At 48.1% G+C, this 23,185-nt stretch overlaps 10 protein-coding genes across 10 annotated transcripts; 7 read left to right on the top strand and 3 right to left on the bottom strand.

Annotated features, from left to right (window-relative positions):
- Positions 1–67: 67 nt before the first annotated feature.
- On the top strand, positions 68–2,251 carry BKA55DRAFT_697961 (fungal-specific transcription factor domain-containing protein; the record flags this gene model as incomplete). Its single annotated transcript, XM_046200465.1, has 5 exons — positions 68–452; positions 498–709; positions 755–1,158; positions 1,204–1,755; positions 1,804–2,251. 5 exons carry the CDS (start codon positions 68–70, stop codon positions 2,249–2,251), a joined length of 2,001 nt encoding a protein of 666 aa, XP_046041600.1.
- Positions 2,252–2,837: 586 nt separating this feature from the next.
- Positions 2,838–4,244, top strand: BKA55DRAFT_529159 (uncharacterized protein; the record flags this gene model as incomplete). Its single annotated transcript, XM_046189053.1, has 2 exons — positions 2,838–3,990; positions 4,039–4,244. 2 exons carry the CDS (start codon positions 2,838–2,840, stop codon positions 4,242–4,244), a joined length of 1,359 nt encoding a protein of 452 aa, XP_046041599.1.
- Positions 4,245–5,305: 1,061 nt separating this feature from the next.
- BKA55DRAFT_585666 (uncharacterized protein) lies at positions 5,306–6,019 on the bottom strand. Its single transcript, XM_046194478.1, has 3 exons — positions 5,687–6,019; positions 5,414–5,643; positions 5,306–5,363 (listed from the first exon to the last, which is right to left on the bottom strand). The coding sequence occupies exons 1-3, from the start codon at positions 5,865–5,867 to the stop codon at positions 5,331–5,333; spliced, it is 444 nt and encodes a 147-aa protein (XP_046041598.1). The 5' UTR covers positions 5,868–6,019; the 3' UTR covers positions 5,306–5,330.
- Positions 6,020–6,209: 190 nt separating this feature from the next.
- On the top strand, positions 6,210–7,433 carry BKA55DRAFT_668498 (uncharacterized protein). Its single transcript, XM_046197901.1, has 2 exons — positions 6,210–6,606; positions 6,653–7,433. The coding sequence occupies exons 1-2, from the start codon at positions 6,305–6,307 to the stop codon at positions 7,359–7,361; spliced, it is 1,011 nt and encodes a 336-aa protein (XP_046041597.1). The 5' UTR covers positions 6,210–6,304; the 3' UTR covers positions 7,362–7,433.
- Positions 7,434–7,594: 161 nt separating this feature from the next.
- BKA55DRAFT_529072 (major facilitator superfamily domain-containing protein) lies at positions 7,595–9,456 on the bottom strand (the record flags this gene model as incomplete). Its single annotated transcript, XM_046189047.1, has 4 exons — positions 7,595–8,133; positions 8,178–8,772; positions 8,820–8,989; positions 9,078–9,456. 4 exons carry the CDS (start codon positions 9,454–9,456, stop codon positions 7,595–7,597), a joined length of 1,683 nt encoding a protein of 560 aa, XP_046041596.1.
- A 1,258-nt stretch (positions 9,457–10,714) lies between these two features.
- On the top strand, positions 10,715–12,553 carry BKA55DRAFT_528976 (uncharacterized protein; the record flags this gene model as incomplete). The annotated part of the gene is made up of 2 exons (XM_046189037.1): positions 10,715–10,836; positions 10,885–12,553. The coding sequence occupies 2 exons, from the start codon at positions 10,715–10,717 to the stop codon at positions 12,551–12,553; spliced, it is 1,791 nt and encodes a 596-aa protein (XP_046041595.1).
- A 2,037-nt stretch (positions 12,554–14,590) lies between these two features.
- Positions 14,591–17,181, top strand: BKA55DRAFT_585655 (amino acid permease/ SLC12A domain-containing protein). Its single transcript, XM_046194477.1, has 6 exons — positions 14,591–15,343; positions 15,442–15,668; positions 15,782–15,854; positions 15,903–16,076; positions 16,125–16,804; positions 16,856–17,181. The coding sequence occupies exons 1-6, from the start codon at positions 15,025–15,027 to the stop codon at positions 17,087–17,089; spliced, it is 1,707 nt and encodes a 568-aa protein (XP_046041594.1). The 5' UTR covers positions 14,591–15,024; the 3' UTR covers positions 17,090–17,181.
- A 636-nt stretch (positions 17,182–17,817) lies between these two features.
- Positions 17,818–19,879, top strand: BKA55DRAFT_546662 (putative sugar transporter; the record flags this gene model as incomplete). Its single annotated transcript, XM_046190942.1, has 9 exons — positions 17,818–18,022; positions 18,069–18,291; positions 18,336–18,398; positions 18,448–18,525; positions 18,573–18,999; positions 19,049–19,343; positions 19,394–19,502; positions 19,550–19,688; positions 19,736–19,879. 9 exons carry the CDS (start codon positions 17,818–17,820, stop codon positions 19,877–19,879), a joined length of 1,683 nt encoding a protein of 560 aa, XP_046041593.1.
- On the bottom strand, positions 19,859–20,330 carry BKA55DRAFT_585651 (uncharacterized protein). The gene is made up of 3 exons (XM_046194476.1): positions 20,286–20,330; positions 19,959–20,231; positions 19,859–19,904 (listed from the first exon to the last, which is right to left on the bottom strand). The coding sequence occupies exons 1-2, from the start codon at positions 20,289–20,291 to the stop codon at positions 20,061–20,063; spliced, it is 177 nt and encodes a 58-aa protein (XP_046041592.1). The 5' UTR covers positions 20,292–20,330; the 3' UTR covers positions 19,859–19,904; positions 19,959–20,060.
- Positions 20,331–20,571: 241 nt separating this feature from the next.
- Positions 20,572–22,245, top strand: BKA55DRAFT_668493 (cytochrome P450; the record flags this gene model as incomplete). Its single annotated transcript, XM_046197900.1, has 3 exons — positions 20,572–21,801; positions 21,848–22,073; positions 22,107–22,245. The coding sequence occupies exons 1-3, from the start codon at positions 20,721–20,723 to the stop codon at positions 22,243–22,245; spliced, it is 1,446 nt and encodes a 481-aa protein (XP_046041591.1). The 5' UTR covers positions 20,572–20,720.
- Between the last annotated feature and the right edge of the window lie 940 nt (positions 22,246–23,185).

Below are 23,185 nucleotides of genomic sequence, written 5' to 3'. Positions count from 1 at the left end.
GCCTCTCATCGCCCTTATCTCTACGGAATGCCCCCGTCACAAACATCCCCAAACACCACAAATCACAATGCCTCGCCCAATAGTCCCAGCGCATCAACGACAAAGAGCAGCAGAAGCCTGCAATCTATGTCGCGAGACGAAAAAGAGATGCAGCGGTTCAGCACCCTGTACACAATGCGTTCGGCGCGGTCTTGAGTCGCAGTGTTTTATCACCTACGCTCCGAGGGGGTCCAGGACAAGAGCTCGCGCTGAGGCTGCGAAGGCTGCTGCGGCGGGATCGACGACGACGGAGCAGATGAGTGCGAGTTCGCATCAGAGTAGTCAGCCGATGGAGACGGATGAGGGATATAGGCCGCTATCGCCGTCGCACTCGCAGCAGGATGATGAGAAGGACAGTCAGACTGAAGCGTCGAATCCACCACGGATGTTGTTGAACTCGAGAGGTGAAAGAGGTATGAACGCCATTCAAATTTGCCGATGAAATGCTCATTTGTTAGTTTATATCGGAGGCGCAGCATCAATCTCGTTTCTGCAGATTGTGCGAAATTTGGTGTCGCAACAAATTGGACCATCGGCATTTTCTCATAATGAAAAGAGCGACACCATGCTTGAGATTGAGTCGCCGACAGCTACAACACACGACGAGACGAGCGCGATGAGACTAAATCCGGATCAGAAACAGCAATATTTGAGATCGTACTACGTAGTGGTATGTCGACATCTCCAAGCCCTGAATGCGTGCTGATGATAGCAGACCGAAGCATTAACCCACGTCTTTGACGCGTCGGAACTCGAGACTCTCCTCAATCTCGACGACGACACAGGATATTCTCCCTCTCCCAATCTATCACCTCTCAAACAAGCCTCAATCGATCTAGTAATCGCAATCGGAGCTCAATGCGAGTCCCTCTCGAGCGCCCGAACAATAGGACAAGCATATTTCCGCCGAGCTCGCAGCCAAGCATTCGTCGGGTTCCTCGAAGATCCAGACCTAGACATGGTCCGAACATTTCTCCTCATGGCATTCTTCATGCTTGGCGAGTGTCGAAGAAACGCAGCATTCATGTATCTAGGCGTCGCTACAAAAGCAGCTCTTGCTTTAGGTCTGCATAGCAGGGAGTCTTATGCTGCGAAACCAGGACCGGAAGATCAGTCAAAGTAAGTTTGAGCCTTTATAGTGATCGGATATGGCTAATTGGTTAGATTGCGGGTATGGATGAGTGTGTGTATCCTTGATAAGCTTGTTAATTCGCTTCTCGGCCGACCTTCCGCTTCTGCCCAGATCCGATCGAACAGCAGTAGCAAATTGGATGACGTCGCGCAGAATGGCGATAGCATTACCGAGCATTTGATGGCGTCCAACAGAGTTTCCACTATCATCAACGATATTACAGACACATTATACGATCAGAAGAAGGTCACGACTGCAATTGTGGAGCAGTTCCTACAGGATATTGAACGCTGGAAGCGAGAACTTCCTGCTTCCGTCAAGATACCTTCAGCAGATCCCAGTCCAGGAACAGTAACGCAACAACACGGAGCTATTGCCAAGGTTTACGTGTCGTGTCTGTATTATCTGGCTGTCATGTTGGTCTCAAGACCCTTCTTGGTTTCGGCACTTACGTCCAAGGGTCTTGGAAAGGGAGCGCATACTCAATTGGCTGCTGCGTGTCTTGATGCAGCGATGTATCTATCACAAACATGTTCCGAAGCTCTAAACGCTGGGCTATTACAGGGAAACATGTGCATTATGAAGTATGTTTACCGACGATATACAAAGATCAACATGCTAATCGTCTACAGAGCTCTTGTCTTCGCATCAGGATTAATACTCGGTCTGGAGATCTTCGCCAAATACCCCGTTGAATCGGACATCAGCAACGCATTCGAAGGCGCCAAAGATGTTCTCAGACATTTAGCAACGCAAAGTCCACAAGCAGCACATTATCTCGACATTCTGACAAATCTATCTGGGGCTATTGACAAGCGACGATCAAACGAAGCATCTAGTGGAAGAAGCCGCTACGTCTCCAAACTGTTTAGCCTGGATGCACCACCCGAGAATGCAGGCTCACAATCTGCCCAGCAGATGCTAGATACAATGTTTCCATTCACAGATGCTCAAACTGGTCAGATGATGGATGATACAATGCAGGATTGGGTATTTCAGCAGCCTGATGGTGGTGATTTTAGTTTGGACTGGGAGACGTTGAATGTGTCATTATGGGATACGTATCCATTTTTATCATGAGTTAGCTATCTATGTAGAACTGTATGAATTGACGAGCCTGAATGAACAATCACCATATCCCCAATATTGCCGTCCGTGATAACACCGACACTGACACCTCACATATCCAACCTCCGCCATTTGTCGGTACAATTCATCAAGTGACTACCCCAGAAAATCCCCATTCGAAGATCCGCAGATCCGCACTGAGTTTACCGCACTCACGCGGGTGCTATCAGTAAAATGGGTGTAGTGCATTACCCGACGCTAGCGGATATCGCACCACTTCCGTACTGTGGACTTCCGCTATCTGTAGATAACCTATCGTGAATACGGAACTTCCGAAAATTACAGCCGCAGGCGGTTGAAGCATTCGACAGTGGTTGCAGGGCGGGTATGAACTATGAGTGGTTGTTGATCCGGGGTAGATAACGTTTGATCGAGAGGAAGCTAAATAGTGATGGTTGCTCAGCTTCAAATCGATTCAATTCATCATCAACTCATTCAATACAATAACATCTCATCTCATCCTACAACCACTTCTCAAGTCTCGACATCTCAATTCAACTCTTCAGCGTATCCCATATCTTCTCACACCAACTTCACAATGATCAAGGATAACGCCCCTACCATGCCCAATTGGAAGCGCCTCAGCGTTGGTGTTATCGGCGGTGGCATCGGTGGCATGTCAGTAGCAATTGCTCTCCGCCGCGCTGGCCACGACGTCACCATCTACGAGCGATCAGACTTTGCCGGTGAAGTCGGTGCTTCAGTATCCTGCGCCGCCAACGGAACTCGCTGGCTTCATGAGTGGGACGTCGATGTTGCCAAGGGAGACCCCGTCGTTCTCAAGAAGCTCATCAACCGTGACTGGAAGACTGGCGAGCCCGTCAGTGTTTACGATCTCGATGACTACGAGAAGCGATGGGGTTTCGTGTACAACATGTTCCACAGACAATACATGCACGCCATGTTGAAGGATACTGCTATGGGTGAGGGAGAGGGTATCCCCGCAAAGCTACTAGTCAACCACAAGTGCTCCGCTATCGACTTCCCCACAGGCACTATCACCTTTGAGAATGGTGTTACTGCCAAGCACGATCTTATCATTGGTGCTGATGGCATTGGCTCTGCTGTTCGAAGAATCCTCGGTATTAACCCTGAGAAGAAGCCCTCCGACCAGAGCTGCCTTCACTGCAATGTCACAACCGAAGAGGCCGTCAAGGCTGGTCTCGTCGACTACTCACTAAACAGTGCTCTTGAGTACTGGGGCGGTCAAGAAGGAAAGTGGGACAAGATCGTCCTCTCTCCCTGCAACGGTGGCAAGCTTCTCTCATACTACTGCTTCTTCCCCCGCGACCAGGGTGACTACACTACACAGGCTTGGGGATCTGAGGATCTTCCCACTGAGGATCTCCTCAAACCTTATCCTGAGCTCGACCGCCAAGTCTTTGGACACCTTGCCATTGGAAAGGAGATTCAGCCCTGGCGTCTGTGGGTCCACCAGCCTTATCCCTACATCGCCAAGGAGAACGTCTGCCTTCTCGGAGATGCTGGTCACCCCATGATGCCTCATCAGTCTCAGGGTGCATGCATGGCTATTGAGGATGCCGCTGCTCTTGGTATCTTGTTCAGCAAGCGATACTTCAACGGTGATGTCAAGCAGGCCCTTTCTGTTTATGACAAGGTCCGCCTGCCCCGAGCTACCCGTGTCCAAGCTGCTGCTGCCAAGGCTGCCTACAACATCAACGAGCGAATTGGTAAGTCACTCGATGCTTCATAACTATGATTAATGCTAACCTTCTCAGGCTTCTCTGTCAACAAGGACATTTCTACATACAAGGTTGAGAACGAGAAGGAGGTCCTCACCATCGAGGAGATGAACACATATGATATGTACAGGGATATTGAGGAGAAGTTGGCCAAGGCACAAGGAGAGAAGTACTCCGGTGGCTTCCTTAACGGTCTGCCCCTGGGTCTGGAACTACCAAATGGTGTCATTGTCGGTGCATAAACGGGAAAAGAGGAGTTGGGGTCATTTTACATCTTAGCTTTGTCATAGTCGGTTTCAAAAATGTTAAATTGGTTCATTAACCTCTGCAGCCCTCATTCACTTACACCTTGTTTGTTCGCCTCTGATGTCAATATATGGGTGATCAAGCTTGTAGCTAGCTCACAATGCCACATGCTATGAACCTATCAAGGCCCCCCCGTCAATCTTTCGATCATGTTAGCGGATGTACCGGGGCGCTTGATGGCCTTGCCACTTTCCAAGCGTCTCGACTATTGCCGTATCCGGCAAGATCCAGGGGTTCGCAACGGTTGGGATCTGCAAGTCTATCTCAAGTCTACTGAGAAGCGCAGCGGACTAGTCCGGATGCTGACTGGGTGCCATCTTGGTCGGGTCCTTGTTGGCTAGTTGCATATCAGGGCCTGTCTTCTACTTAGGCTTCAAGTTCCCCTTGCCTATCCGCAGGAATATGTGCAGGCAGCTTAGGGACAATCCTTTACGTCGAGCCAGCATCCAACTTCTTCATCTTCTTGCCGCTCTTTTGTGTCAGGCTATATTATATAATTAACATTAAAGGCCCTTGTTGAACTTGCCAGTCTGAAACTTCAAGCTATTGTGATAGGAATAGGCCCTAGCAAGAAGCCAGTCCCTTATGTCGTTTACAAGAGGCTCGATTCTGTACTCGTTCTATTTGGAACGATTAGCCATCGGGTGGACGAGTAGAAGATTATATGAGAATATACAACTGCATCGGGTGACTTGGTATAGATGAAGCTTCACAATCCTTGACCCATTCCCAAGAGAAACTACAGAATCTAGGGGTATTCAGGCGACATTGGACTGCTCTTGTTGCCCGACCCGTGAAGGTCTTCTATTGTGCACTAATAGTTGAGAATACCCTCTTGTATACACCATGCTACCTGAAATTGACTTCAGAACATGAAGGGATTCGGATCTATTCTTCCGATCGCAACACCCGGATTACAGTGGAAGAAATGACTGCTTCAACAGCTCGACTAACCGTCACATAGCTCCAACTAATCTCACCAGCTGCATGTCATAATCGAGCAATATTATATTTCTATAAGTCTATTTCTTATATGCTGCCGCAGCTCCAGTATCCTATCACAAGTTAGCATCGCGACTCTCGTCAGCAGCATCGAGGTCCTTACCAAATACACCTGGTAAAACTTGAGCCGATACTTTCCGTCAGCGGCCGTCTTTTCCAGCTCGGCTCTTCCAGCCCACTCAATCTCTGCCGAGCCGCCATTCTTCAGCTGCAAAGCCACTGAACCATGGAGCATGACCTCGTCTGAACCAGCGCCGAACGGGTACACCTTGTTGAGAGTGTGCTTCCGCGACGCCACAGCCTCCCACATTCCTTGTCTAAATGTGGTGATTTCTACACAGTCAATCATTGTCCATACACTCAATGGAGGACTTACCAGCATGACCTGAAGCCTTCTTCGATGCGAGGACAAATGTCGCGTCCTTTGCAAACATGTCTACATACTTGTCGGTCTCGCCGGGAGTGTCGGAAACAGCGTAGAACGACTGGAGGAACTGGATAACATGCGGTTGAACCGACTGATCCGAAGGACTCTGCACAGAATACGACTGTTCCATTTTGGCGTTTTCTTTTCTGATCTTGTGATGATTCTGATTGCGTTTCTCAAAGCTTGTGCGTAGCAGTTATCTCAATAATGTTTCGCTCCGTGACCCTGCTTCCGACTTCCGATAGTGGACTTCGGATCTTCCTTAGTGAGCGCTCCCACTGTAGTGACGATCTTACCCCGCAGATTGATCGGACCGCGGGCAAATGCCGTTTCTTGTTAAGGTTAGCATTGACGGTGCATTATCCGCTCATCCAAACGGAATCAACGGAATTACGAGGCGGGTGCATTATCCGGAATGGGGTAATGAGGTCTCTATGGTGGTATTATTTGAAGTTGTTAGTTTTGAAGTTGAATATATATCAGAGGTTCAACTCCAGATAACAAAATTATACTCATCATCAATTCACACTCTCACATCAACTTCCCTTCACAAATATCTTATTCATCATGCTCGGCAAGGTTGCTCTTGAGGAAGCTTTCGCTCTCCCCCGTCACAAGGAGCGAACACGATGGTGGGCTGGTCTCTTTGCCATTGACCCTGATAAGCATGCTGCCGAGATCAACGATATCACAGATCAGCGCATCAAGTACATGAATGAGCATGGTGTTGGATATACAATTCTTTCATACACTGCACCTGGTGTGCAAGATGTCTGGGATCCTAAGGAGGCTCAGGCACTAGCTGTTGAGGTCAACGATTATATTGCCGATGCTATCAAGGCTCACCCTGATCGCCTTGGTGCTTTTGCGTAAGTCACAATGCCATATATTCGAGAGCTTCACTAACTAATTCAGTACTCTCTCTATGCACGACCCCAAGGAAGCTGCTGAGGAGCTCCGAAGAGTTGTCACCAAGTACGGCTTCAAGGGTGCTCTGGTCAACGACACCCAAAGAGCTGGTGCTGATGGAGATGATATGGTCTTTTACGATGGCCCAGAGTGGGATGTCTTCTGGTCAACAGTTACAGACTTGGATGTTCCCTTCTACCTGCACCCCCGCAACCCCACAGGCTCCATCCACGAGAAGCTTTGGGCCAAGCGCAGCTGGCTCATTGGGCCCCCTCTGAGCTTCGCCCAAGGTGTCAGCCTTCACGCCCTGGGTATGGTAACCAACGGTGTCTTTGACAGACATCCCAAGCTCCAGATCGTTCTTGGCCATCTTGGCGAGCATATTCCTTTCGATATGTGGCGAATCAACCATTGGTTCGAGGATATCAAGAAGCCGCTTGGTCTGTCTTGCAAGTTGACCATCCGAGAGTACTTTGCCCGCAACCTGTGGATCACCACCAGTGGACACTTCTCTACCTCAACACTACAGTTCTGTCTTGGAGAGGTTGGAGCTGACCGCATCTTGTTCTCTATCGATTATCCTTTCGAGAACTTCTCAGATGCTTGCACGTGGTACGATGGTCTGGCTATTAACGACGTTGATAAGAGAAAGATTGGAAAGGATAACGCTAAGAAGCTGTTTAAACTTCCTCAGTTCTACCAGAGCGAGGACTAAAAGGACAACGAGAATAAATCACAATGAAGTATATAAATGCAATAGAATAACACGATTTTGAGCGTTTCAAAAACTGCTATTGCTCCAAGTGACTCAATCGCAACGTTAACCAACACTCACAACAACAGTACCTTTGATTGATGGCAAAATTGTATAAATACATAGACTTACTTCAATTTGCTATGCAGGTGATATGAGAACTAGAGTGTAACCCAGAACAGGAACCCAAGTCTTTACGACCTCTCGTCCTTACTCTCCATCATGTCATTAGGTAGCAGAGCTGTTGTAATCACACAACCCAGCATAACGCCGCCAGCAAGATACAAAACGCTGTTGATATCTCCCTGTCCATCCTCACCCGTACGTCCATACAGATGCTGTGCAATCAATGGACTCACAATACCAAACAATCGACCCCAAAATCCTGCAATACCGCAAGCCGTCCCACGAATTGGCGCGGGGAAGGCTTCAGGAGTCCAGCCGTAGAGTACAGCGTTGAACATGGACTGGAAGAAGTATTCCATGGTGAAGAGTCCCTCGTTCTTTGCACGCGTGTCGACTGTTGAGAAGAGGATGATGGAGATGCCCATGAGTGCGGCTGATAGCGCCATTGTCCATTTTCGGCCAATACCTGGGATGCGGTAGAGTGTTGCGCCGAGGAGTACTCCGACGATACCGGGTGCATAAGTGTAGATGTATGCAGCATAAGTCGATTTGAGACTGACAGATGCGGCGCCGTTCTTCAGGGCAAGGATACTTGGCAAGTAGAAGCCTAAATATGTTAGAAATGCTACATCAAGTTCACCCTGGACTTACCAGCAACAGTGAATCCCCAATAGTCCATAATATACGTCAACCATACAAGGATTGTGAGACGAGTCATCTTAGGACTAGAAAAGAGCATCTTGTATCGTGAAAGCTCAAGCTTAGCCTTTTGAGACCACGCCATGTTGAGTTGCTTTGTCCCGGCTCCCAAAGCAGGTGTTGCACTATTACCACTTCCAAGAGAACTATCATCTGCCTGGAGTGACTCAAAAAGCTCAAGAGTGAGTCCGCACTGCTTCTTGTTCACCTTTGCCATATGTTGAAGCGTCTCAATTGCCTGGCTGTCACGCCCGCGATAGATGAGATACTTGGGAGTCTCGCGGAAGTTAAAGACGAAGAACCGAAGGATGAAGACCGCAAGAGTGATGCCACCAATTGTGAAGAGAAGATATCGCCATCCCATGTTGTCACCGCGGGAACAGCATGTTTCTCCTGCCTCGGCATTGTTGCATGATACCAGAGGGTCAGGTTCGGAGAAGTTGGGAGAGCATGCGTAGACTGGGATGAAGCCGAAGGCGATGGCACTGCAAAGGACGACTCCAATGGGTTGGAAAACGGACAAGCAGGCCAAAAGGAAGCGTTTGTTCTGTCAAACATTAGTCAAGGTTTATTCGTCGAGGTTGGCCGACATACCTGGGGAATGAACTCGAGGGTAATTGTCGTGTCAATTGGAATATTCCCTCCGACCCCAAAGCCGACAAACGCTGTCAAGACAAGAAATGTGGTGTAATTATTCGATGCACCAAGACATAGTCCGAAAATAGACGATATTAGGCACGTCAAGTTGAACGCCCAGCGACGACCTAACAAGTGTAAGCTAACGTCTCAGCAAAAGGAAAGGAGTCTCCAGGTAGAGGACCTGTTGAGGCAAACGAGCCAAGAGTATCATACCGATAATATCCGCCAAGAACCCCCAAACAAAAGCCCCCGCCGTAAGCCCAGCATTAAAGCTGGTCGAGATGTTTCCCGACTCGTTGTCTCCAAAGCCCAACTCTTGCTGCAGTGGTCCAAGCACCAGACCAAAAGCTTGAGCCCAGAGCAGATCGAGAAGATACCCAAAGCCGCAAAGACCCCAAATATACCACTGGTATTTGCCCATTCCTTGGGCGTCGATCTCGCGGTTGATGAGGACGCATTTCTTCTCGTATAGGGTCAAGCCATCAAGGCCGTAGAGGAGGGGGTTTCGGGAGCCATAGCCTTGCGCGTTTTCGACCTCGGATGATGGTATAGTGTCGCCGTCTACTTTGGACATTTCTTCTGAAGCAGGCATGCTGGAGATTGAGCGAAGTGTCTGCGTAACGTCACGTTTCAGTTGGCGACAGGTGATGGAATGGGAGAATAACGTACGAGATGCTCGCCATCGCTATCTAGTGTTTAAGGGATCTGCAATCTCATGTCACACAAGTACAACCTTGATCAAGTCATCATTGGTTTACACTATCGGGATCGTTGATGTCATTCCGAGTTGGTGAGACGAGACCGGGTGGACTCTGATTGGTTCGGAGTATCTCCTCAGCGATGCAGCCACCATCTAAACTCGGCTGTATCCTTTGTTTGTATCGCGTTGGACCGAAGGCAGCAATTTAGGCTATCACGGGGTGAGCGGTACGAAAGCTAATCTGGTAATCAATAGATTGTTTCCGGTTTAGGTCCGCTTCAAAGATGTAAATGTGACTACTCACATGTTTGTTAGTCAAGGGTAGGTGACGGTAGCACGGGGCAATTGTCATATTCTTGATTTCCTTCGTCTATGTCTGCTGTTGCTGCTCGGGGAGTGATCAAGGTAATAACAGACAAGGTTTGAAGCATGTGCGTATCCGTTATTATTACAGGTTGATCCGTGAGGTAGCTTGTAACTTTAGCCACTTGAGAATTTTACTACTGGACTTTAACTTATTCGTAAATTTCTATGTGCATGTCAAATGCAGCATGAGATATTAAAGCACTCTAATGGCGATTCAATAGAACAAAGGAGGGCATACAAGTAGGTTCAATGGGATAACATATGAGCATTGCGAGCTTGTGATGACGTGCATGATGTTTCATGTCAGTAATGAAATGGAAGAATCTCAGTGGCTCTTACTCATTTACTATGCACACCGGATCAGTATAAGTATAGACAACCCAGAGACTGTGTCATACCACAAAGAACCGGCCATTGAATACCATGCTGATACAGTCAACAGCGCGTTCTGATCAACGCGTCGCGTACGCGACACGACTCTGGATGTGCATCGGATTTTATTAGTCCCGAGATCGATCTCCCCCACCAGATCGAACAATCTCTGTCTCCAAAGATTAGCGTGGAGACAAGATCGCTACTAACCTAACTCTAAGCTCAAATCGGTGCACCCAGACAAGGCTTTCAGGCGAGGCTGTCAATGGCCCACCTGAGTCATTGACGTCAGCAACCAAGTCATGCCCGTCATGACTTGGACTGTATCGTGCATTAATATCAATTGCCCTTGTAAGAAACTCTTGATCTTTTACAGACTTGAGATACTTTTTTATGATTGATCTTGGTATCTATGTCTCAGGAACCTTTTAATACTGATATCGAGCACGACAGCGCTGCACTTATGGCTCAGAACGGAGATAAGAGTAAAGATGGGCGGAAGAAGGTTCTTGTTGTAGGTGCTGGTGCAGCTGGGTAAGTTGAGTCTAACTCACTATCTTTGAAGCATACTGACAAAGATAGCATGTCTACAGCTTACCACTTATCAGAGCACCCAGACAAATTCGACGTGACTCTAATTGATGCAGTTGACTACTGTGGCGGTCAAGCATTCTCCATTCCCATTGACAAAGAGCGACATGGAGCTTCTTGGTGCAATCAAGGCGTTCAAGGAGGATCTTACATCTTCCATCATACTGTCACCATGTTCTCGCGGCAGGGCTATCACGCAGACCCTTGCAACCTGCATGTTTCTTTCGGCAAAGACGACACTTTCTGGAACAACGTATTCCCAACTCAGCTTCTGGTGCGCCATGAGAAGGAAGTTCGTCGTTTGACGACTGTTCTCAAGTTCATGCGCTGGTTCGAGATTTTCTTCGCCCTGCTTCCGTTGAGGCTCGTCTTCAAGCTCTTTTTATTCTCTGAGGAATTCACCAACACCATTGCACTGCCCATGACGGCTTTGTTCCTCGGAACTGGCAATGCTACGCCCGAAGTCCCTGCAATCATGTTTGAGAGGCTGTGTACTTCGCCGACTTATGGAATGTGGTATCCGTCCGACAGAAACACAGTCATAAGCAACAAACCGCCGATGATCGTGTTCCCCAAATTCTCAGAGTTCTACGAGACTTGGAGAAAGGATCTTGTCACTCGCGGAGTCACCGTCCGTCTTTCTACAGAGTTGACTGAGATTGTTCAGCGAAACAAGAAAGGCGTTGTTGTGAAGCTCAAACCGCGAACTCCGATGCCCGATCATCATAATCCCAGTGGTGGAGATCCCGATGCACCCATTGGCGAGGAGAACTACGACGAAATTGTGCTCTGCTGTCTTGCTGACACGGCAAAGAAAGTCCTCGGCAAGACCGCGAGCTGGAAAGAGAAGAAAGTCTTGGGTTCTGCAAAATTCAGTGACGATATCACGATCACCCACAATGATTCTGATTACATGAAGAAGCATTACGAGAATTTCTATCGTGATGATTTGGCTGTTGCTAACATCAACGGAACTGACCAATCGGATCGCTTGGCTTTCGCAAAGACAGAGTATCGACCCATGTACTACATCAAGATGTACCCAGAAGACAAGTCCAAGCTTGAAATGTGCTTTGACTGTACCAATTACCAGAGTCAATTCCCTGAAAAGGTTCCCTTCGAGCAACACATCTTCCAGACAATTTATCTCAACAAGGATCGAGACAGCAAGCTCTGGACTGATCATGAGATTGCCGAGGATAAGATCATCCGAAAGGATTGGTGGCATCAGCTCTGTCACAGCTACACTCACTACTTGTTTGTCATTCCCTGGATGATGTTCTTGAACGCTAAAAACCACACTCGCTTTGCAGCATCTTGGACTCTGGTCAACGCTCACGAAGTCGCTGTCATGTCTGGGATTGCGGCTGCGGTGGATCTAGGCGCGAACTACCCTGAAGACTTGGAGAACGATAACTTTGCGTTCCTGTGTTTCCGACTGTACTATCTGATCGCGTATGGAAAATGGTACAGAAGACATTTCACGTCTAAGAAGTATTTGAAGTCGCAGACTACGGAGAGCCAGGCTGCTGCTGATGGGAAGAGTTGGGCTACTGGACTTTATGGAAGTGTGTACAAGGGACCTGGTGTTTCGGAGGTTGAGAGAAGTGCTTGGAGGGAGGATATCAAGAAGGGATCGAGTACTGGTAATTTGTCTTGAGGGGATGTTACTAGATTGTAGACCGGTAAGATAGGATAGGAGGTGTAACAATGAATCGGCTGTAGCTCTACTCGTTTATTGCAACTGTTATCACATGCAGTATCAAGTTAGCACGTGTTCCCTCGTGTTGGGGTCAGGATTGACTATGCTGTGCCCTATGTTTGCTTGGCAGGGGTATCTGTTGAGCGTCCTATTGCGTGACTTTCAATGGCTTGAGACCCCGGACAATTTCATTAATCACCTTCTCTTTCCTATAATCTCATACAAAATGGCGCTAAGCTCCTGGGACAGAAAGGGACAAACTAGGTAGTCCTATTACTCCGGTCAACAGTCTCGCTGTTCGTTTATTCTCTCAGCTCTGGAACCCTTCATCTCATAACGACCAAACTCACGGCAAATGTCCGCTCGCATGTCAATCGTTACAGCGAATCGTGTATGCATGTGCGTAAACCTTAATAATGGAAGGATTAAGGATTCTAGAAGACTGCTGCATTCACAGTAGCACTCTAGGGTATGATCCTCAACTATGGCAATAAGCGTTGCAGCCGGGGAGTAGAATCGGAGGAACTTTTGTCACCCATGTCGATGTACAAAAGGGAAGGTCAGATCCGAGGCAAGACTGACTAGGAACTAGCCCGAGGAAGCCGTAGGCTGTCATATTCACTACCCAGTTGCTATTCGAGACTATGTGCGCTGTTCCGTCTCTGGTTGGCCAGATCAGTCTGGGTATAAGCTTTGGAAGATTGCAGATCATGGTGGCACCAATCACTTGGGGGTTCTCAGAAGAGCTAGACGTTCGCAATCCCCAATACGCCACTCTCGGTTGGGGGGAGAGCTGCAAGGGTTACTCCAAGTTCTCAAGACGCGGAATTACTGACTTGCCACAAACAGCAGTTGGTTGATGTTGCAGAGGTGAGATCCATGGGGTTCTGGCGCCACTGGCTTGCATGAGTAGTATACTCTATTTCGACAACTCGCCGGTTAACAATTCTTGGACCCCCAGGCAAAGCTTCACTTGCGGGACTTGATTGCAATGACTGTAATCTTTCTGATATCATCAGAATGGGGCAAAAAGATATAAATCACTATCATCACACGATACAGTGCGTTCATATCTAGGTTCGCAATCGCGGATGGGGACCGGCAATCTAGGTGGGTTCAACACGGGAAGGCCGCACCTCTCATCGTTCTCGTTATGGTCTTGAACGATAAATTGGGTGGTCAAGGCTGTCAAGCTAAGCAACATGGGGCTAAACACAAAGCTGGAAATGGTCACATGGGTTGATTTGGTGCCGCAATCACTCGGCGAGAGGTCAAGCAAAAACGACTCGTGCCCTCAATAGGCTTCAATACTTTATTCAGCCCCTGGCTAGGACCCCAAGTTTGCGTGGTGCTGTCCTGTTGAAGATGCTGGATAGTCAGCGTATTCATTGGCAACCGGAAACCCGGCACCAGCTTATCTGCGGGTATGTAAATACCTTCCTAAAGCGGTAGGTCAGGATTCCGTGGTGGTTGTGCGGGGCCTGAGATTTGGAGCTATCAGTGATACGTAGATACGACGTGATTTGCTATCGGGGTTGCAGTAGTAATCCTGAGGAAGTGTTCTAGAACAACCGCCCGCACAAGAGGAAGAATGGCACCATACCTCACTAGTTATGACCGTTTTTGCGACGTAACAGGAGTTTCGGCACAAGATATGGTACACAGTCAGAACTATGATCTAGGCCAAATGGGGCTAATGCTCCTTTTACGAAGGACCCGTCTCCTGACCAGCCTGTCAAGTTTGGAGAGACTCTGGGGTAAAGAGGAGCTGAAGCTTTGCTCGTTGGAGAAAGACTATTCCCCCCTGCAAGTGACCATTCGTCGGGGACTCCAACCCAATAGAATGGCCCAGTAGGCTCTCCCTATCTGTAGAGCTCCAGCGCTATCTGGAACAGGGTGGCGTTGGAGCCAACAAAAGGCCGTGGCGAGCCTGGGGTCATGTCCTTGATAAGAAGGTCGGATGGTCGTATTTTTGTCCGGTTCGTTGGTATGGTGGTCAGATTGTAAACTCCAGAGGCGTTGCTGATCGCCGACGGGGCAGTTTTACCAGTAGATTGGTCCACGCACGAAGCCTCAAATATCTAAAACGAATGCAACGTGATCTGAATGTACTGCAACTCCAATTACACATCGCCAAGATTGACAGTCGATGCCAAGTCGGCAGCCAAGATGCCCAGAGGGAGACACGCGAGAATTGAGTTTGGGTGTGGCCGCTAGGGTAAACACGTCGTCGCATTGGAATGTCTCGTTTTAATTGCAGTGACAGGGTTCTAGACCACCCCCCTCTCGGCGGAGGAGATGATATCGAGCAAGAACCCCGCCGAGCCATCACTGCTAGCGCGCAGGAAAGCTTATCTTAAGCTTGTTCAAAGCTGCCTAGCGTCGCTGGCAGGCTTGGCACATAAAGACACTGAAGCCCAGGTCTTTGAATGCTCTTGAGGTTTGTTTTGAGACAGACATTCTATACTCTCTTCTCTCTTTTACTGTATTGTCGGACAGTAAAGTCACTCAACATGTCTACATCACCGCACAAGGATGAGGTCAAGGACGAGACTACGGTCACGGTACCTCACGATGAGGAGGCGGGCTCGACCACTCAGGGCGAGGGTCACCTCAAGCGTGATCTTCGCAGTCGACACATGCAGATGATTGCCATTGGAGGTGCTATCGGTGCTGGTCTCTTCGTCGGTTCTGGTAGTGCTCTTCACAAGGGAGGTCCCGCGTCGCTGGTAATTGGTGAGCAGCCCTGACAAAATTGATCTGGAATGAATGCTAATTAATTATCGCAGGCTGTAAGATTCCCTCCCGTTCAATCGATGTCGCGCAATAACCAACACAATATGCAGATCTCATCATCGGTGTCATGTTGCTCTGCACCAACTTGGCCCTCGCAGAAATGGCTGTTCTATATCCCGTCAACGGTGCCTTTTACACCTACATTGTCCGCTTCGTCGATCCCTCTTGGGGCTTCGCCTGCGGTTGGGAATATGCTCTGTCCTGGCTCACAGTTCTTCCTTTCGAGTTGATTGCTGCGTCCAAGACTATTGAGTTTTGGCGCACTGACATCCACATGGTTCGTAGATTTGATCTGCCCTGGCATCTACTTGGCGGCTTGGCGATTGCCCGGCCGTCTTGGCATATGCACCTTGCCGTTTGACAGATTCAATTAGCTAACTTTATCGCTAGGCTGTTTGGGTTACTGTCTTCCTTGTCGCTCTCACCATTGTTCAGATCTTTGGTGTCCGTGGTTACGGAGAGGGTAAGCATTCATCATCGTCTCCCCAGTGCCGCCACTAATACGTCGCAGTCGAATTCGTCCTGTCCGCCATCAAGATCTGCGCTTGTTTGGGATTCATCATCCTCGGTATCATCATCAACTGTGGTGGTGTCGGTGATCAGGGCTACCTCGGTACCAAGTACTGGCACGACCCTGGTGCTTTCACCAACTTCAAGGGCTTCTGCGCTGTCTTCACCGTTGCCGGTAAGTCTCTAATACTTAGTTCACCATTACCATGACTAACAACTCTAGCCTTTGCCTTTGGTGGTACCGAAATGGTTGGCCTCGCTGCCGCTGAGACGGCTAACCCCCGAAAGTCTGTCCCCACTGCTTCCAAGCAGGTCTTTTGGCGTATTGCTCTCTTTTACGTCATCAACCTCTTCATTGTCGGCATCATTCTCCGATCTGATGATGAGCGTCTCCTCGGTGCTTCTGGCGCTAACACAAAGGCCTCGCCTTTCGTCCTCGCCATTCAAGATGCAGGCATCAAGGTTCTGCCCTCCATCTTCAACGCCGTCATCACCATCTCCGTCTTGTCCGTCGCCAACTCGTGTACCTTTGGTTCAACCCGTACCATGCAGGCTATGGCTATGCGTGGCCATGCCCCCAAGTTCCTGAACTACATCGATGGCAAGGGACGTCCCATCTACTGTGTCATCATTCAGCTTGCTTTCGGTCTGCTGGCTTATGTCGGAGAGTCCAAGAAGGGAGGTACCATCTTTGACTGGCTTCTGGCTTTGTCGGGTCTTGCTTTCCTCTTTGTTTGGGGCACCATCTGCCTCGCTCACGCCCGTATGCGATCTGGCTTCAAGGCCCAAGGCATTGACCTTAACCTTGTCCCTTACAAGACTCCCTTCGGTGTCTGGGGCAGCTGGCTCGGCGTGTTCCTCAACGTCATTGCTCTTATCGCCACCTTCTACTCTTCCCTCTACGTAAGTTCAGTCACCAACATGAAATTCACTATCGTACTAACATGACACCAGGCTCCCGATGGCTCTCCTCCCAATGCCGAGGCTTTCTTCATGTCTTTCCTCGCTGGTCCCATTATTCTCGTCCTGTACCTTGGTTACAAGGTCTATTCCCGCGACTGGAAGTTGTATGTCAAGGCCATTGATATGGATCTCCAGACTGGCATTGTCCTCCTTGATGAACCCGAGCATGAGGCTCCCTGGACATTGAAGAATGCGCCAAGACGCTTGCTCTCGGCTATTATCTAGATATCTTGGCAGAAATTGTCTTTAATTAGTTTGCTCCGGGCGACAGTAGTTTAAATCTCATTCAATATACCTCCGTCTTACTGTCCTCAATGTCATGTTACCCCAAATCTATTCGACCGGCAACAATGGAAGTGACCGAATGGCTAGGATCGGCTATTATACGAATTCTAATTCCAATCTTCCCCAGCTTTCCCCGCAGATCGACTCGTATTATTTCTCCTTTTGGAATCTTGCCTTACGGCCTTGCATTACTACAGGCGCGCATATTTCACAGTCTTACGTTCCATCAACCCATTCCCCCCTTTAGCCTGAGTTGACATGGTTGCCAAGCGCCTTCAGGCTAAACAGGAATTGTCCCCATGGGGAAAAGCGAGGTTGGCAATGTTTCACTCAGAGTGACAATAATGCACAAAGAAACAAAGCAATCACAAACGCGGCTCAGATATTGGGTAATTTTGTCGCTTCTATTCGGCCCGTTACATCGTGTATGCTGATTGAATTAGCCGAAATTGATTCGCTACTTGTCATGTACTGGTAATACAGACACATGGATGATACAAGGATTTATCCTGCAGCCTCAAACTGCCGGGTGAGATTTCATATATATAGAACCAGATACAACAGCAGGTCGTTGCAGTGATTCTTCTCTGGTACTCCAAGCAGTTGCATCGAGTCCACTGTGACTCTATTCTCTCCCGCCAACACAGCCAAGACGAAACCGAGTCAACATGGGTGTTGCAACGACTACAGTCGGCACTTACGATGCCGCCCTGCAAAGGCGCCAGGCGCTTATGGGTGCCAGTGGCGCGCGAGCCCTCGTCAAGAACTGGAAAGTCGCCCGAATTGCTGCGTTTGCCTGTATCGGAGGTATTCTTTATGGTTACAACCAAGGAATGTTTTCGGGTATTTTGACAATGCCTTCATTTGAGAGACGTATGGCTCCTTTTCCTGTATTGTGGAGATTTTCTGACATCTATAGACATGGGAGATTATATCAAGAACCAGACCAAGAAAGGTTGGCTGACATCTATTCTTGAACTTGGTGCGTGGCTTGGAACTGTTATGTCTGGTGCCATTGCAGAACTGTGCTCCCGTAAATATGGTATCTTGATCGCTACCTGTGTCTTTATCATCGGTGTCGTCATTCAGTCTACTGCCATTCAAGCTGGACATAATGTCATTCTCGCCGGTCGATTCATCACGTATGTAATTCTCAGTATTCTTTGCTCTCAGCTAACATCTGTAGGGGTATGGGAGTTGGTAGTTTGTCCACCATCGTTCCGCTTTACAACTCCGAATGCGCCCCACCGTATGTGACGACCGACTGTACTGATATATGGAGGCTTACAATTTTATAGTGAAGTTCGAGGCGCCTTGGTCGCTCTGCAACAGCTCGCCATTACTTTCGGTATCATGATCAGTTTCTGGATTGACTAGTAAGTCAACATATCCTCGGGACCATCACTATACTGACAATCAACAGTGGCTGCCATTTCATTGGTGGAACTGGCGAGTCTCAAAAGGATGCTGCCTGGCAAATCCCTATCTGCCTTCAGCTCGCCCCTGCTCTTGTCTTGCTTGTCGGCATGGCATGGATGCCCTTCTCACCTCGATGGCTGATCCACCACGGAAGAGAAGAGGAGGCTAGAGAGGTCCTGGCCAACCTTCGAGATCTCCCTACCGACCACGAGCTGATCGAGCTGGAATATCTCGAGATCAAGGCTCAATCACTCTTCGAGAAGCGAAGCTTGGCTGAGAGATTCCCTCATCTTCAAGAGGACACAGCTATGAACACCTTCAAGCTACAATTCGTTGCTATCGGCGCTCTCTTCAAGTCCAAGGCCATGTTCAAGCGTGTCATTGTCGCTACCGTGACTATGTTCTTCCAGCAGTGGACAGGCATCAACGCTGTAAGTTACTCTTATTTCAAAGCGAACTCAAGCAGCTGACATAATGAAGGTTTTGTACTACGCCCCTCAGATCTTTGGACAACTTGGTCTCAGCAGCAATACCACCAGTCTCTTGGCCACCGGTGTCGTTGGTATTGTCATGTTTATCGCCACCGTCCCTGCTGTCTTGTGGATCGATCGACTCGGCCGTAAGCCCGTCTTGGCTGTTGGTGCTCTTGGTATGGGAGCCTGCCATCTTATCATCGCCGTTATTCTTGCCAAGAACATCGACCAATTCGAGACACATAAGGCTGCTGGTTGGGCTGCTATCTGCATGGTTTGGCTGTTTGTTGTCCACTTTGGATGTTAGTTCACACCCACGTCCTTTTATACGGAGTAACGCTAATTATTTTAGACTCCTGGGGTCCTTGTGCCTGGATCATCATCGCTGAGATCTGGCCTCTCAGCACACGACCTTATGGTACTTCTCTTGGTGCCTCAAGTAACTGGATGAACAACTTCATGTATGTGATGTGACGTAGTATTTTCTGTGCTAGCTAACTTTGTCCAGTGTCGGACAAGTTACACCAGACATGTTGGAAAACATTACATATGGAACCTATATCCTGTTCGGTTTGCTAACCTGGATTGGTGCTGCTTTCATCTGGTTCGTTGTCCCAGAGACTAAGCGACTATCCCTTGAGGAGATGGTATGTATTCACTCAGCTTTACTAGGTCGGCTGCTCACTATTCTCAGGACATCATCTTCGGATCTGAAGGAACTGCCCTTGCTGATAATGAGCGCATGGCCGAGATTAACCGTGAAATTGGCCTTGAAAATGTCATCTACCGTGATCAGTCTACCCATCACGCAGAGGTTCCAGAGAAGGAGATGTTGTAATAGGTTGAAGAAGAGGCTGCGGATGCTGGCTGTCAATATTAGTTCGTTGGAGATGACGTTGGTGATGGGCTTTTCGCACAGATTGGAAATTCAGAATAGCTATTGTCAATTGAGTCTTTCACCCGTATCCTAGCTTCCTGTGCCAGCCGTCAATCATAAAGAATGACGGGTCTAGCCTAATTCATGAATCAAAAGTCTGAACAGTATTGCTTGTGAGCCAGAAAGGAGCCATTGTCTCCAGCACGCCGATATCTGTCAATAAATGTGTCCAACCGTCGTGTAGCCATTTCCCGCAACACTGGTACCTATTTTGCCTTCGGCGGGTTACATCATTACTTGCATAAAACTTTATCTGGCATACTGTCAGGAACGAGTTTATGGAAAAGAGAGGGAGAATGCAAGTCACCAACATCACTTAGATGAAATATATTTTCTTTGAGACAAATAAACAAAACAACAAGCATTAATTAGGATCTATAATGATTCAAGATGACTCATTTCTATAAATTTCCCCTTCCATCAAAGAACTGGGCCCCTACTCTACGCTAACTCGACGCTATGACATGCCTTCGCCACTGTTTTTGGGAAAAGTGGCAGCGCCGGACCAATCGGGCTGTCAGTATAACCAAGACGGCGTCGTCACTATATCCGAGCGCGAAAACTCGTTTCGGTTGAAGAGTCATGCAAAATCTCTAACTTTGAGTTCCACTTTGAGTCCACTTGAGATGTCCTTTACAAAGTGCTGGACAAAGGATCTCAATCACTTAATATTGAATTATAAGTCTATAGATTACTGTCTTCTCTCTCATCCATTCAACACTTCATCAAACACTTACAACCAATGGCTCTTCTTTCCTCTCCGCTTGGCCTTGGTGTCTCACTGATAGCCATCCTTATTGGGACTATCATCTTCGCCAATAAGAGACCAAAATTTCCAATTATCAACAAATATCCTAAAGACTTCTTCCACCGTCGAGCCAATCATGAGTATAAGACCAACGCAAGAAAGCTACTTAAAGATGGTGCCGCCAAGTATGGACAGAGTCCTTTTACCATCCTGGTCCCAAACGGCGTGAAGACAATTCTGCCACCTTCTTGTGTAGGCTGGGCCAAGAACAACAAAGACTTGGACCACCAGCAACTCGTCAGAGACGAATACTTTGCTAGCTACCCTGGTTTCGACGTTCAGCATGTCTTACACCACCCGAACAGGATGGTCATCAACATGGTCCAAGGAAAGCTGTCCAAGACCGACAAGACTCTCCCTGTCTTGAATGAACACATAAAAGCAGGTCTGTCTGACATTTGGGGAGAGGACAAGTCTTGGAAGACTCTAAACTGGGAAGATGGAACGACTGGAGTTATTTCTCGTGCAGCAGCATCCATCTTTGTTGGACCGGAACTCGCGGCTGACCCCGAATGGCAAAAGGTTTCGAGGGCTTATGTTCTCGACTACTTCGGCGCTGTAGGAGAAATGCATTTGTGGCCCTCGTGGTTGAGACGGCTGGTTGTTTGGTATCTTCCCGGTGCCTCAGCTTGCCGTGCTGGTCTGAAGCGAGCACGCGAGATGGTGAACAAGGTCGTTCAAAAGCGACGACAAGAAGAACAAGAGGCTAAACTACAAGGAAAGGAGCCTCCCATTTACTACGATGCCCTCGCTTGGACTCTTGAATCGCCACTCGGCAATGAGTTTGAGCCTGCAGATGTTCAGCTAGCTCTGGCTATGGCCGCTCTGTTTACCACCTCAGAGCTCTTTCGACAGATTCTCATTGAGATTGCTCGGCGTCCTGAGATTGTGGAGCATCTGAGACAAGAGATTGAAGATGCTGCACCAGATCACGACTTTACTGCTACTTCGCTCGTCAAGATGCAGTTGCTCGATAGTTTTATGAAGGAGACTCAAAGACAAGTCCCATCATTAGGTAAGTTTTTTCCGAGTGGTTCTTCACAGTTACTAACTACTTTGAGTGATATTGGAGAGATTGGTTATTCGCGACGCCCAGCTTCCTGATGGCACGGTCCTCGAGAAAGGAACTCATATCGCTATCGATTCTCGAGAGATGTACGACCCCGTGAAGTTTGAGAATCCCGAAGAGTTTGATGCTTGGCGTTTCTACAAGCGTCGACAAGCTGGCGACAACACAAGCTTGTTTGTGCAATCAAGCCCGGAGCATGCTCAGTTTGGCATGGGTAAGCACCAATGTCCTGGAAGGTTCTTTGCCGGCAGCGAGTTGAAACTCTGCTTGGCTCAGATCATACTAAACTATGATATTAGACTTAAGGACGGGTGTTCGGGAAAGCCTATGGAGATGGGATTCTTGAGTGTCACTGATCCATACACCCAGTTGGAAGTTCGAAGAAGATAGTATTGTACCCATTGTATTTATATACTTAATCGACTAGTAATTCTTTTTTTGAATTCCATGGACTCTCACTGTTGGCAAAGACTGCTTGCAGGCAAAGTCAAACGGAGTATACTGAGACACTACTTTATTTCACTGTGCCTCGGGGCTTGTTCTTATCTATGGCAGAAAAAGCAAATCTATAGCCACGTCAAGAAGTCTGATTACTTCTTATTCTTCTTCTTTCTTTTCTCCTTACACTTTTCGCACAACTTATCAACCTCGGTATCGATTATCTCAGTCTTTCCGCATGCCCCAACTACACCTCCCGACCTCGTACATGGGAACACGTCATTCCTCCGAATAACCGCAGTGCTGCAGTCTGGGCATACATCCTTCTCTCTACTTTGTAAGCACATCGTACTGGCCTGTAATAATAGGTGAAGTTGTAGACAGTAAGAGTTTATTGTTTAGAATGGTAGATTTAATTAAGTAAAGGTTTCCGAGTTACAGCGACAACGGGGCTATTTATACCCAGAGGAATATGAACAGTTCTATGACCAGTGATTTGTTGTTCACGGCCATAGGGAGCTTAGAATGACATCATTATCAGAACCTCGAATAGCAGAACAGTGACAGCTGGGAACTGCCGTCACAATGACCTACTCAAACAGTCTCACTAACAGTTCACAGACAAGTAAGACATGTACAAGCACCGATAGACTGAATAGAAGTCAGCCACCCGGGCTCACTCTTCGTGATGGTACGTATTGAGTTTCTACTAATTCTTTTTTATGTAAAAGGGCATATTATAATAATACCATATAGAGGCAAATAGATCAGTGAGGTCTAGAGAAAAGATTTACTAAGTCTACCTAGGCTACTAAATATTATTAGACATTATCCCATTTTGCTTAAAGACTTTCCAAGACCTCAAACCACAATTATTGTTTTCATATATACT

This window comes from Fusarium redolens, assembly GCF_020744475.1.
Source record: "Fusarium redolens strain MPI-CAGE-AT-0023 chromosome Unknown BKA55scaffold_31, whole genome shotgun sequence".
Lineage (NCBI taxonomy): Eukaryota > Fungi > Ascomycota > Sordariomycetes > Hypocreales > Nectriaceae > Fusarium > Fusarium redolens.
The sequence above is the reverse complement of the archived record's forward strand: the minus strand, read 5'-3'. Positions and strand labels throughout refer to the sequence as shown.